The sequence below is a fragment of the Microchirus variegatus genome, assembly GCF_963457635.1.
Source record: "Microchirus variegatus genome assembly, chromosome: 16".
Lineage (NCBI taxonomy): Eukaryota > Metazoa > Chordata > Actinopteri > Pleuronectiformes > Soleidae > Microchirus > Microchirus variegatus.
Window position 1 is genome coordinate 8,018,942 of NC_139817.1, and position 15,475 is coordinate 8,034,416.

General features: G+C 36.1%; 2 protein-coding genes across 2 annotated transcripts; both read left to right on the forward strand.

Annotated features, from left to right (window-relative positions):
* Positions 1-114: 114 nt before the first annotated feature.
* Positions 115-8,664, forward strand: LOC310937861 (ras-related protein Rab-9A-like). Its single transcript, XM_083902242.1, has 3 exons — positions 115-164; positions 3,992-4,172; positions 7,340-8,664. Exon 3 carries the CDS (start codon positions 7,377-7,379, stop codon positions 7,980-7,982), a length of 606 nt encoding a protein of 201 aa, XP_083758368.1. The 5' UTR covers positions 115-164; positions 3,992-4,172; positions 7,340-7,376; the 3' UTR covers positions 7,983-8,664.
* On the forward strand, positions 361-1,330 carry tceanc (transcription elongation factor A N-terminal and central domain containing; the record flags this gene model as incomplete). Its single annotated transcript, XM_083902266.1, has 1 exon — positions 361-1,330. The coding sequence occupies one exon, from the start codon at positions 361-363 to the stop codon at positions 1,270-1,272; it is 912 nt and encodes a 303-aa protein (XP_083758392.1). The 3' UTR covers positions 1,273-1,330.
* Positions 8,665-15,475: the final 6,811 nt, after the last annotated feature.

The following is a 15,475-nucleotide window of genomic DNA, read 5'->3' on the forward strand; positions in this document are numbered from 1 at the left end:
TTCATTGAGGAGAGGAGACTGACGTGCTCGTACGTCTCGTTCACGTAGCCGAGAGGCATTGTGGGAGTAACACAACCCGGAAATAAACCAGAAATGTTTTTTTGGCATGGATGACGCGCTGGGCGAGCAACTCCGTAGGAATTAACGGAGCAAAAGGGCCGCAGGTAAACGAACCAACACAGAAAAAATAAGTTTTAATCTGCTAACTGAAAGAATACTGCAAAGTTGAGTCATATTGCTTTTACAGTCTGTGGCCAGTACAAAACACCACGACAATACCCTTTTTGGTATTTTCCATAACGATTTGTGATCTTTACGTGCAGGAGTTATGATGTTAAGTGTTTTATTTCTCTGGTTGTCATGGATGCAAGAGAAATAGACCAGTGTGTGCTGCAGATAGAGAAATCCAATGCAGACAGAAGCTATGGGAACATCTTGACCATCCTCAGTGACCTTGATAAGGCTCGGGTCACAGCAGAGCAGATGGAAACAACCGACATTGTCCGAGTTCTTTACAAGATCCTGAAAACCTGCTCTGACGTCAGTGTGAAGAAGAAAATCAAGCACTTGTTGTCCAAGTGGAGACGATACTGCAGAGACACACAGGGTTTCTCTGTGAAGGGTCCAGGACCACACACTGATGAGGAGGGAGGACTTTCCTCACACTCTGCTGGTGGCAGTGGTGCTGCTACATCCACAGAGGCTGCAGAGAACACATCTGTATCGTCTGCTATTCCATCCGTAAGAACCAAATGTGCTCAGCTGCTCCTCACTGCCCTCTCCCCCGAACCTTCTGATCAGGATGTGGCGACGCAGCTGGCCGACAACATCGAGCAACACATCCATGTACTCCACAAATCTAACCAGGCCAAATACAAAACCTGCGTGAGGAGCAAGGTAGCCAACCTGAGGAATCCGAAAAACAGTCACCTACGTCTCAGGCTCCTGAGCGGCTCCCTGTCGCCTGAGGCCTTCGCCTGTATGTCGGCAGAGGACATGGCGAGCGCAGAGCTGCGGCAGCTCAGAGAGGCGTACTCGTCGCAGGGACTGAGCGAGAGGCAGCTTCCACAGGGGATCGAGGGGACGCAGACGCAGAAGATCCACTGCAAAAGTTGCGGCGGGTCGGACTGTAGAGTGACGCAGGTTTCCAGAGGTGCACTGTTCCTGCCGGCGTGGGTGAGACGAGGCGGCCCGGACGAGGATGCAATGACCTTTGTGACCTGCAGTGACTGTGGGAAGCAGTGGTACCACAGTGGCTGGATCTGTCTGTGAAGAAATTAGGGATGGCACAATACCACTTTTGTCTGATACCGAGATCACAAACTTGAGAACAACAATACCCATATCTCATTTTAGAGTTGCAACTAACCATTATTTTTGTCATTGATAAATCATTTGGTCCATATTATGTTAAAAAATGTTGATCAGTGTTTGTCAAACCTGGAAATGACGATGTTGGCTAGCTGTGTAACAAATATTCTTCTCCCATGAAGAAGAAATAAACAGCACACAACATGACTCAGCTAATATGATATTGCTGATTTCAATCCACATTTTTATGCATTTGCTTTTTGGATTGTATGGGATTTCAGTCCACAGTATCTCAGTATGACACAGATGACCTCACTACGTTTTAATAAATACCATAGATTTAGCTTTTTTGGTAATGCAACTTCAAAAAATGTACATCTTTCACTGTTAAGGCCAGTGAAGAAGAGCTTTCAGTTCCCATCAAAATTAAGTTTGTCCATAGTGGGCTACCATAAAAACATAGCGGTCCAAAAGACAACAATTCATACAATCAGGTGATTCTACAGAACAATTATAAACTATGACACACTGTAAAAGAAATGATACTCATACAGTGGCCAGTGGTGAATTTCTCCCTCTCTATCCTTTAAAACTGACATAAATCCCCCAAAAGTGATCGATTATACGAGGGAATGTTCGGCAATATCTCTTTTGTGTTGTGTTTTCTTCAGCACTGACACGACAGAGAGAGACGACAGCGCTGCATTTTTGCTGTTTAAACAACAAATTCTTAGGATTTTTTTAGTAGAGATCGCAACGTTCAGTCGGAGCCACGGCAGCTGCAGACTTAAAACCACAATATCTGGAAAAGCAGCTCACTCAACTTGATTTTATTGATCTTCATCAAGAAAGTGTTATATTGTTAGTCATCCCTGCTATGAATGCTGGGTAAATTCCTTACCAAAGAAAGAATGAAAGAAAAAAAACAACACATGCCCGTGACCTTCTACAATATCCCATTCATTTGGAGCAAACTGTGAGTGAGTGGGTGAGACATGTGACCTCAGTAAAGGGTGAGCATGTGAGTCAGTAATCTGCCTGCTGAGCAGTGGATATCCCACTGTGTGTGAACTCAGTGGATGTGGCACAGTTTAGTGATTTACACATCATCGTAACATCACAGTGAGGGCCTAAAATCAGTTTTAGAAAACCTTTTACAATCTCTTTTATATAAAGGATTAAAGGATTGTCAGATGTGACTTGTAACAAAGCTGTGACAAAAAAGGCTGTTTTTGTGCTTGTTTTTTTGCCTAAATAACTACATTAAGATACATTTAGTATGACAGAGTATTGGGGCAAAACTGAAGAGAGAGAAAAAAGTAATGTTTTCGAGAATAAAGACTTAATATATATAAAAAAAGGTCATAATATTATGAGAAAAAAGTCATCATTTTGCAAGAATAAAGTCGTAATATTAAAAAGTCATATTACAAGAATAAAGTCTTAATATTACAAGAATAAAGTTGTAGTTTTATGAAAAGAATGTTGCAATTTTATGTGGATAAAAATCGTTATATTAAAAAGTGGTATTACAAGTATATAGTTGTAATATTATGTATAATAAAGTCAGAATATTATGAGAATAAAGTTTATTTTTATCATTATCTAATGTGTTATTAATTGTTAGTAACAGATCATCTGAGATGTTGCTTCTTATTCTAAGAAATAAACAATATCTGACTTTATCTTATTATAATAATAAGATATTACAGCTTAAGTAACGAGCTGAAACAATGATTTACATGTGCAAATATAAGAAATTCTAAGCTATGTATTCTTAAAGCCAGCTTAATTAAGTAAAGGGAGACTAAATGTAAGTAAATACTTTTGATTTGATTGAATTTATTTGCTGAAAGTGCTGAAATGTTCTCATTTTTGCCCTATTTTCTCATTTTACGGCACATTACGGTCTGTTTTTTTTACAGCTTGACAAACATGATAACACCCACTTTTCCCCATGATTCTTTTCAGCAGCACCTTGTCAGACACAGAGATACAGTGGGAATGTGTGTGTGTGTGTGTGTGTGATACCTCAGCTCTGTGTTGTGTCTCCTCTCAGATGCTGCACATATCAAGACCTGCAGTGTAAATGCAGCCTTGGTAGGTGTGTGGGTTGAAGGATTTCAGCCTTTTCATTCATGGTGGCCTGTAATTTAGGCAGCAAATTTCACGCAGTTTAACCCTTGTGAATACAAATAATGGCACGTGTGTTGTTGTTGTTGCTGCAGAGCAGAAAATGTGTTCTAATAATGTTTCAGACTTGGAATTCATGTCCACAAGTCAGACATGACACCTGATAATAATACAATAATTATAATTCTGTAAGGAAAAGCATATTATACACAGTGTAGAAAGTACAAAATGGTACAATCCATATCGTTTCAAAACAACAACTTTATTCTCATAACATTATGACTTTATTCTCAAAATAATGCCCTAATACTTCCATTATAGATTCGACGAAGAAAAGTCATTATAATTATTTTTCATTCCAAACTTCACCTAAATCTCACACACTGGACCTTTAAAGAGATGAATTAGTTATTTACAGTGTTGAAATGAGTGGAAAGTCCCACAGTCCTGTTGTGTTTTTTCATGGTGACTTTACGTCAGTTGTCACATGCGTGAAAAACCACTCACAAAGACACTATTTTCTCCTTTGAAAACATTACAAAAACAGAACAATGCAGTGGATGCAGTGACCACATGAGAGGAGGCGTGACGCTGCCCGGTCATATGAGCGTCAGCAGCGGCTCAGCGGTGCCTCACAAGCAGCAGCAGCAGCAGCAGCGGCACTGACTGACCGGATCGCAGGCATGGATGAAGTGACCAGAGGCGGACAGCGAGCACCACAGTGACGGGTAAACTCACTCATTCATTCATTTCAGGAGCGGAGAAAATCTTACCGTGTGTCGTTTTTAACGCGGCGAGTGTGTGCGTATCAGCTGGCGCGCCCATTATCGGACAGTGGGGAGTTATTATGGTGAAGGTTCCATTATCGGACAAAGAGTCGTAAAAGTGAATCAGTAGGTCTGCAACGGTTAATCGAATACAAATTATTTGTTTTAATAAACTATTAATCAGTTTTAGTGGAGTTTCTTTTTTCAACTTTTTCTACATATTAATAAATCTGGTTGACTTTGTTCCATATAACAAAATAAAACTTTTTTTTTTGCCAAACAACTGATCAATTAATCAATTAAGACATTTATTTGGCTCATTAAGTAATTAAAAGTAAATACATTGATTTTAAAATGTAACTAGAAAAGCACTCGGAGAGCGCAGACCTCCGCCAAGGCAGCTTCAGCCCCCCACAAAATAGCGATTAAAAATAGATATAGCATCTACAGATCACGCCCAAAATTAAATCACTTGTTCCTGGTCCCATTGTTGACATTTTCTGGAAATCTCATCGAAAACATATACCTCCTTAGTGGAGGTCAAAAACGTGTGCCTGTGTAGATCAGTGGTTACAAAAGACTGGGGCGGGACCCACACATGGGTTGTGGAAGATATTTCTTGGGTCTCCAAGCCAATTTGGAGAATTTTCTCAAGCTTTTAATTAAAAATTTATAAAATAAAATGCCTTAAATCTAATTAATTTCCAAAACGCGTCTTGGAAATTACCAATTCAAAGTGATGTCATGGTCTACGCTGTGATTCACGATTGTTTGCCGTCTTTAAAACGTCGGTCCCCTCGTAGATAGTTTGGGAAATACTGGTTCATGTCTCTTTCCAAGTTTAGTTGCTGCTGATTCACTGATATTTGGAGTCGTAAAATGAAAAAGCGTCACACCTGTGGTTGAGATAAATCTGAGACGGGTTGTGTATTACTTGGCTAAAACGATTGCCCTGCTCTTTTGACTCGCTCTCATTGTCCCACAGATTTTGTGGCTTTTAATCGAATAATGTTTGAAGTTTGTTCCTCATTGGGAATAGGCCAAAGAACAGCCTCTCTTGTGCTTTCTGCTGAATGAAGCATATGACTGCTGGGTGTGTGCCTGTGTGAGTGGCATTCCTGCCTCTGCACCACTTTAGTAGTCGTGTCATTTTCCTGTTAATGCATTGATCCTGGGGCTGAAAATGAGCTTGTGTTCCTTTCACTTCTTATCAGAGCTTAAATTATCACTTTTTCCAACTCTTCAAACTCTGTAAAGTCATTGAGGGATTGCACTAAATCTAGATTATTAACCTACATGTATAATATACTGCAGTGGTTCTCAAAAATTGGGTTGGGGATCCACAGATGGGTCACAGGAGCTTGTTTTGGGGGTCCCAATGCACAAGTTTGCTGAATTTTCCCAACCATTAACCTATGATTTATGTGAATGTTTTAAATAACATGAAGTTTTAGCTAATTTATCACAAAAACATCTTTCAGAAATGATATATAAGCTATGGCTGTAAATTAGTTGCTACATTATACAAACATTTGCTCTATTTATTTTTATTTATATTGTGATTTTTGATAAACACTGATATTCTGTATTCGTTTAACTTGCACATTACAGCGTAAAATGTCAGAAAGTAGGGAATAATGATGATGCGTACTATCATTATCATATTCTCTTGTGACATGACACAAGTAATTGTTGAAAGTTAGTTATTATTTCATGATGAGATTATTATCAGACAAACCACAGCTTCAAATCCATGTATTTGAGAAAATTGGAACCAGCTAATGTTTGTTATTGAATTTTTAAAGTAGTTTCAAGTATGACTATAAAATACTGTATATAATGAGTATTGAGTGCAGGAGGAGACGAAACAAAGCCAGTTCTTAGAATTCCCTCCCTCCTTCCATAGCGGTCTGGTCTTCTTTGATGTACAGGATGATGAGCACGAGCCTCAGCTGGTGTCCAGAATTAAATTCACACTTAAACCCTCATTAGTTCCCTCTGAGGACCAAAGCCAGTGAGTGGGTTCAGTATCTTAATCCAAATGTGCAGCTATAAAACTGGAACACATTCCTGTTGTTGCTGAATTGCAACACTGTGGATGGACGGAGGACGCCTCGCTGGTCCTGTGATCAGTGTGATCATGTGATGTTTTGTGGCTCTTTCATGGACCATTTCATGCACAGTAGTGCATTACAAGCTGCGCAGGCAGCTCATTAATTTGCGTTGGGTAATTAGTGGGCGGTGGCTGTTTGATGGGATTAGCCAGATTAGCTCATCTGACTCTGGCCAGTTCTGAGGAAATGGTTAAAGAAGAGATATTATACAAAATCAACTTTTTTGCTACGTCACAATGAGACATTTGTGGAATTGTTGTCTCGCGGAGCTCCGCTTTGTCCCTAAAAAAACGCGAGAGTGCAGGCGAGGGCAATAGTATCTGGAAGAGGGGAAATCTGCGAAGTGTTCCGTTCTTGGCTGCACAGTGCAGCACAGAGTTCTACACAAACTTCCAGCCTCAAAGGATTTACGTGTCCAGTGGATACCTGTTATATATGTCGGCAAATGATGGCTTTTCCAAATGCTAACTGCTGTTAGCTGCCGGAAGCCACAGTGACTTTGACTGTTGGCTGTTGGCTCCCACAGTCCAAAGACGTACAATATGGGGATTATCAATTTAACACTCGATTTAATGCCCTATGTCAGCTGAGATTAGCACAGAATCCCCCCGAAACCCTCATGTGGAGGATAAAGCAGTAGAAAATGGAAAGATGGATGTTCAACAGAAGTTGCCTTCTTTTGTCTGCTTTGCTGATGGAGTGGCGTCCTAGCGCCCCCTATTGACGAGCTGCCATTGGTATACAATGCAGATGTGTGTCCTTACTAAGAATGCTGTCTAAGAATGTGTGTGAGGGTGTTAGAAAGAGAGAGAGTGAAAGCTGATAAAGATGCTTTTCGTTCTTATCTCAGGCACTTTTATCTGTGAGGACAAAGGTTAAGAGTCTGTGAATGAAATAAAGCAGTTGCTAGGCAGTGATGCAGCCATATCCTGTGCAGGGAACGCCCCTTGAACTCATCTTCAAGTATTATTATTGTTTAAATAATTGTTTCCTTTTTTTTTTTTTCCTCCCAAGGTGAATTTTCTTTCTCCGGCCGTCTTAAGCTCACTCCATGATGTCCAAGTCTTCACTCTTGAAAGTCATCATTCTGGGCGATGGCGGCGTTGGCAAATCGTCGCTCATGAACCGCTACGTCACAAACAAGTTTAACACTCACCTCTTCCACACCATTGGCGTGGAGTTCCTCAACAAGGAGCTGGAGGTGGACGACCACCACATCGTTCTGCAGATTTGGGACACGGCAGGTCAGGAGCGCTTCCGCAGCCTCCGCACGCCTTTCTACCGCGGCTCCGACTGCTGCCTGCTCACCTTCAGCGTCGACGACGGGCAAAGTTTCCTCAACCTGGCTCACTGGAAGAAGGAGTTCACTTATTACGCGGACTTGAAGGACCCGGATAGCTTCCCCTTCGTGGTCATTGGCAACAAACTGGACGTTCCTGAACGTCAGGTGTCGGGAGAGGATGCGAGGAAGTGGTGCCGTGAGAACGGAGGACACCCGTACTTTGAGACGAGCGCCAAGGACGCTACAAATGTAGCATTGGCCTTCGAGGAGGCGATTCGCCGTATTCTGGCATTGGATGACAGAGCCGACGATGTCATCCACACTAACACAGTGGATTTATCGAGAAAGACTCGCACTGATTCCACCTGCTGCTGAGTTGAGGGACTCGGTCGACAGGAGTTCATATGATGTCTTTGTTATGCCATTGATCTGAGGCTACATCCATGCTACTGGATGTGCAACTAAAGCCTCATTCGCACTAATATTATGCCTGAAATATTCCCGTCAATGCTAACATTGGTGCTAATTTATGATATGCGAGCAGCTGGGACATGCAGGAAATGGTACAGAAATCGAGCAGACAAAGAAGACATTAGCATGTATCGTCATACTCATGTTCCCTCTGTGTGCATTACAGTCATTTGACCAGGGAGTGAAATCTGATTAAACATCTTCTGACTGGTGAAAAACCCCTTTAAACCTGGGATTAAATGTTTTCCTTTTTTGTCCTTTTTTACCAGATTTGGAGTATTAGCAACCAACTGCAAATAGGCAACCTGAATTCTGTTTACTGGTGTACCTTATTGGTCATATGATGATCATAATGTATGCAGACATACAGTGCTGTTTAGTAACGGTCAAAACTGAATCATTAAAAATATTTGTTCCAAAGATACTTTCGGCAAATTGTTCAGTACTTCCTGCATCCATTGTCTCACTCGAGTTGCAGGGCTGTGAGATGAATGAATCCTTTCAGTGAGTGATTCAGTTCAGGGGGAGCAATCATTTTGCTCTCTTGAAAAATGGATGGATTCAAACAAAAGGTCAGGTCTTCTAATCATCTAACCTGAAATACTGTCTTATATACATTTGATGCATTTCAAACTCATATGCTTTCATTGTACAGCAAAAATAAAGGAAATTGCCTCACTGTTCCGAGACTTGGACTGGCTGTGGCCTCATGTCATTTTGTCGTCCAAAATTTGACAAAAAAGTCACACTAAAGTATGTTGTCCAGAATTTGACAAAAGAGTCATACTTTAGTATGTCGTCCAAAAATTGACAAAAGAGTCATACTTTAGTATGTCGTCCAAAAATTGACAAAAAAGTCATACTATAGTTTGTCGTCCAAAATTTGACAAAAAAGTCATACTATAGTATGTCGTCCAAAATTTGACAAAAAAGTCACACTAAAGTATGTTGTCCAGAATTTGACAAAAAAGTTATACTTTTGTATGTCATCAGAATTTGACAAAAAAGTCATACTTTAGTATGTCGTCCAAAATTTGACAAAGAAGTCACACTAAAGTATGTTGTCCAGAATTTGACAAAAAAGTCATACTTTAGTATGTCGTCCAAAATTTGACAAAAAAGTCATACTTTAGTATGTCGTCCAAAATTTGACAAAATAGTCATACTATAGTATGTCGTCCAAAATTTGACAAAAAAGTCATACTATAGTATGTCGTCCAAAATTTGACAAAAAAGTCATACTTTAGTATGTCATCCAAAATTTGACAAAAAAGTCCTACTATACTATGTCTTCCATAATGTGACCATTTTTTGAAAAAAAATTGGCCAAAAAATTTGACAAAAACGACATACTATACAATGTCGTCCAAAATCTGACTAATTTTTTGAAAAAGTTTTTTTGGTCCAAAACTTGACAAAAACGTCATACTATACTATGTAGTACGTCCTACTATACTATGTCTTCCATAATGTGACCATTTTTTGAAAAAAAAATTGGTCCAAAATTTGACAAAAACGACATACTATACTATGTTGTCCAAAATCTGATAATTTTTTTGAAAAACGTTTTTTTGGTCCAAAACTTGACAAAAACGTCATACTATACTATGTAGTACGTCCTACTATACTATGTCTTCCATAATGTGACCATTTTTTGAAAAAAAAAATTGGTCCAAAATTTGACAAAAACGACATACTATACTTTGTCGTCCAAAATCGGACTAATTTTTTGAAAAAGTTTTTTTGGTCCAAAACTTGACAAAAACGTCATACTATACTATGTAGTACGTCCTACTATACTATGTCTTCCATAATGTGACCATTTTTTGAAAAAAAAGAATTGTCCAAAATTTGACAAAAACGACATACTATACTATGTCGTCCAAAATCTGACTAATTTTTTGAAAAAAGGTTTTTTTGGTCCAAAACTTGACAAAAACGTCATACTATACTATGTAGTACGTCCTACTATACTATGTCTTCCATAATGTGACCATTTTTTGAAAAAAAAAATTGGTCCAAAATTTGACAAAAACGACATACTATACTATGTCGTCCAAAATCTGATAATTTTTTTGAAAAACGTTTTTTTGGTCCAAAACTTGACAAAAACGTCATACTATACTATGTAGTACGTCCTACTATACTATGTCTTCCATAATGTGACCATTTTTTGAAAAAAAAAATTGGTCCAAAATTTAGCAAAAACGACATAAAACGACTATGTCGTCCAAAATCTGACTAATTTTTTGAAAAACGTTTTTTTGGTCCAAAACTTGACAAAAACGTCATACTATACTATGTAGTACGTCCTACTATACTATGTCTTCCATAATGTGACCATTTTTTGAAAAAAAAAATTGGTCCAAAATTTAGCAAAAACGACATAAAACGACTATGTCGTCCAAAATCTGACTAATTTTTTGAAAAACGTTTTTTTGGTCCAAAACTTGACAAAAACGTCATACTATACTATGTAGTACGTCCTACTATACTATGTCTTCCATAATGTTACCATTTTTTGAAAAAAAAAATTGGTACAAAATTTGACAAAAACGACATACTATACTATGTCGTCCAAAATCTGTATAATTTTTTGAAAAACGCTTTTTTGGTCCAAAACTTGACAAAAACGTCATACTATACTATGTAGTACGTCCTACTATACTATGTCTTCCATAATGTGACCATTTTTTGAAAAAAAATAATTGGTCCAAAATTTGACAAAAACGACATACTATACTATGTCGTCCAAAATCTGACAAATTTTTTGAAAAACGTTTTTTTGGTCCAAAACTTGACAAAAACGTCATACTATACTATGTAGTACGTCCTACTATACTATGTCTTCCATAATGTGACCATTTTTTGAAAAAAAAAGATTGGTCCAAAATTTGACAAAAACGACATACTATACTATGTCGTCCAAAATCTGACTAATTTTTTGAAAAACGCTTTTTTGGTCCAAAACTTGTCAAAAACGTCATACTATACTATGTAGTACGTCCTACTATACTATGTCTTCCATAATGTGACCATTTTTATGAAAAAAAAAATTGGTCCAAAATTTGACAAAAACGACATACTATACTATGTCGTCCAAAATCTGACTAATTTTTTGAAAAAAGGTTTTTTTGGTCCAAAACTTGACAAAAACGTCATACTATACTATGTAGTACGTCCTACTATACTATGTCTTCCATAATGTGACCATTTTTTGAAAAAAAAGAATTGGTCCAAAATTTGACAAAAACGACATACTATACTATGTCGTCCAAAATCTGACAAATTTTTTGAAAAACGTTTTTTTGGTCCAAAACTTGACAAAAACGTCATACTATACTATGTAGTACGTCCTACTATACTATGTCTTCCATAATGTGACCATTTTTATGAAAAAAAACAATTGGTTTCAAAATTTGACAAAAACGACATACTATACTATGTCGTCCAAAATCTGACTAATTTTTTGAAAAACGCTTTTTTGGTCCAAAACTTGACAAAAACGTCATACTATACTATGTAGTACGTCCTACTATACTATGTCTTCCATAATGTGACCATTTTTATGAAAAAAAACAATTGGTTTCAAAATTTGACAAAAACGACATACTATACTATGTCGTCCAAAATCTGATAATTTTTTTGAAAAACGTTTTTTTGGTCCAAAACTTGACAAAAACGTCATACTATACTATGTAGTACGTCCTACTATACTATGTCTTCCATAATGTGACCATTTTTTGAAAAAAAAGAATTGGTCCAAAATTTGACAAAAACGACATACTATACTATGTCGTCCAAAATCTGACTAATTTTTTGAAAAAAGGTTTTTTTGGTCCAAAACTTGACAAAAACGTCATACTATACTATGTAGTACGTCCTACTATACTATGTCTTCCATAATGTGACCATTTTTTGAAAAAAAAAATTGGTCCAAAATTTGACAAAAACGACATACTATACTATGTCGTCCAAAATCTGATAATTTTTTTGAAAAACGTTTTTTTGGTCCAAAACTTGACAAAAACCTCATACTATACTATGTAGTACGTCCTACTATACTATGTCTTCCATAATGTGACCATTTTTTGAAAAAAAAAAATAGGTCCAAAATTTAGCAAAAACGACATAAAACGACTATGTCGTCCAAAATCTGACTAATTTTTTGAAAAACGTTTTTTTGGTCCAAAACTTGACAAAAACGTCATACTATACTATGTAGTACGTCCTACTATACTATGTCTTCCATAATGTGACCATTTTTTGAAAAAAAAAATTGGTACAAAATTTGACAAAAACGACATACTATACTATGTCGTCCAAAATCTGTATAATTTTTTGAAAAACGCTTTTTTGGTCCAAAACTTGACAAAAACGTCATACTATACTATGTAGTACGTCCTACTATACTATGTCTTCCATAATGTGACCATTTTTTGAAAAAAAATAATTGGTCCAAAATTTGACAAAAACGACATACTATACTATGTCGTCCAAAATCTGACAAATTTTTTGAAAAACGTTTTTTTGGTCCAAAACTTGACAAAAACGTCATACTATACTATGTAGTACGTCCTACTATACTATGTCTTCCATAATGTGACCATTTTTTGAAAAAAAAAGATTGGTCCAAAATTTGACAAAAACGACATACTATACTATGTCGTCCAAAATCTGACTAATTTTTTGAAAAACGCTTTTTTGGTCCAAAACTTGTCAAAAACGTCATACTATACTATGTAGTACGTCCTACTATACTATGTCTTCCATAATGTGACCATTTTTATGAAAAAAAAAATTGGTCCAAAATTTGACAAAAACGACATACTATACTATGTCGTCCAAAATCTGACTAATTTTTTGAAAAAATGTTTTTTTGGTCCAAAACTTGACAAAAACGTCATACTATACTATGTAGTACGTCCTACTATACTATGTCTTCCATAATGTGACAATTTTTTGAAAAAAAAATTGGTCCAAAATTTGACAAAAACGACATACTATACTATGTCGTCCAAAATCTGACAAATTTTTTGAAAAACGTTTTTTTGGTCCAAAACTTGACAAAAACGTCATACTATACTATGTAGTACGTCCTACTATACTATGTCTTCCATAATGTGACCATTTTTATGAAAAAAAACAATTGGTTTCAAAATTTGACAAAAACGACATACTATACTATGTCGTCCAAAATCTGACTAATTTTTTGAAAAACGCTTTTTTGGTCCAAAACTTGACAAAAACGTCATACTATACTATGTAGTACGTCCTACTATACTATGTCTTCCATAATGTGACCATTTTTATGAAAAAAAACAATTGGTTTCAAAATTTGACAAAAACGACATACTATACTATGTCGTCCAAAATCTGATAATTTTTTTGAAAAACGTTTTTTTGGTCCAAAACTTGACAAAAACGTCATACTATACTATGTAGTACGTCCTACTATACTATGTCTTCCATAATGTGACCATTTTTAAAAAAAAAAAATTGGTCCAAAATTTGACAAAAACGACATACTATACTATGTCGTCCAAAATCTGACTAATTTTTTGAAAAAAGGTTTTTTTGGTCCAAAACTTGACAAAAACGTCATACTATACTATGTAGTACGTCCTACTATACTATGTCTTCCATAATGTGACCATTTAAAAAAAAAAAAAATTGGTCCAAAATTTGACAAAAACGACATACTATACTATGTCGTCCAAAATCTAACACATTTTTTGAAAAACGTTTTTTTGGTCCAAAACTTGACAAAAACGTCATACTATACTATGTAGTACGTCCTACTATACTATGTCTTCCATAATGTGACCATTTTTTGAAAAAGAAAAATTGGTCCAAAATTTGACAAAAAAACGACATACTTTACTATGTCGTCCAAAATCGGACTAATTTTTTGAAAAACGTTTTTTTGGTCCAAAACTTGACAAAAGTCATACTATACTATGTAGTACGTCCTACTATACTATGTCTTCCATAATGTGACCATTTTTTGAAAAAGAAAAATTGGTCCAAAATTTGACAAAAACGACATACGTTTACTATGTCGTCCAAAATCTGACTAATTTTTTGAAAAACGCTTTTTTGGTCCAAAACTTGACAAAGACGTCATACTATACTATGTAGTACGTCCTACTATACTATGTCTTCCATAATGTGACAATTTTTTGAAAAAAAAAATTGGTCCAAAATTTGACAAAAACGACATACTATACTATGTCGTCCAAAATCTGACCAGTTTTTTGAAAAAAGTTTTTTTGGTCCAAAACTTGACAAAAACGTCACACTATACTATGCAGTATGTCATACTATACTATGTAGTACGTCATACTATAGTATGTCTTCCATAATGTGACCATTTTTGGAGAAAAGAAATTTGGTCCAAAATTGGACAAAAACGACATACTATACTATGTCGTCCAAAATCTGACCAGTTTTTTGAAAAACGTTTTTTTGGTCCAAAACTTGACAAAAACGTCACACTATACTATGCAGTACGTCATACTATACTATGTAGTACGTCCTACTATACTATGTCTTCCATAATGTGACAATTTTTTGAAAAAAAAATTGGTCCAAAATTTGACAAAAACGACATACTATACTATGTCGTCCAAAATCTGACTAATTTTTTGAAAAACGTTTTTTTGGTCCAAAACTTGACAAAAACGTCATACTATACTATGTAGTACGTCCTACTATACTATGTCTTCCATAATGTGACCATTTTTTGAAAAAAAAGAATTGGTCCAAAATTTGACAAAAACGACATACTATACTATGTCGTCCAAAATCTGACAAATTTTTTGAAAAACGTTTTTTTGGTCCAAAACTTGACAAAAACGTCATACTATACTATGTAGTACGTCCTACTATACTATGTCTTCCATAATGTGACCATTTAAAAAAAAAAAAAATTGGTCCAAATTTGACAAAAACGACATACTATACTATGTCATCCAAAATCGGACAAATTTTTTGAAAAACGTTTTTTTGGTCCAAAACTTGACAAAAACGTCATACTATACTATGTAGTACGTCCTACTATACTATGTCTTCCATAATGTGACCATTTTTTGAAAAAAAAATATTGGTCCAAAATTTGACAAAAACGACATATACTATGTCGTCCAAAATCTGACTTATTTTTTGAAAAACGCTTTTTTGGTCCAAAACTTGACAAAAACGTCAAACTATACTATGTAGTACGTCCTACTACACTATGTCTTCCATAATGTGACAATTTTTTGAAAAAAAAGAATTGGTCCAAAATTTGACAAAAACGACATACTATACTATGTCGTTTTTGATTCTGACAATTTTTTGAAAAACGTTTTTTTGGTCCAAAACTTGACAAAAACGTCACACTATACTATGCAGTA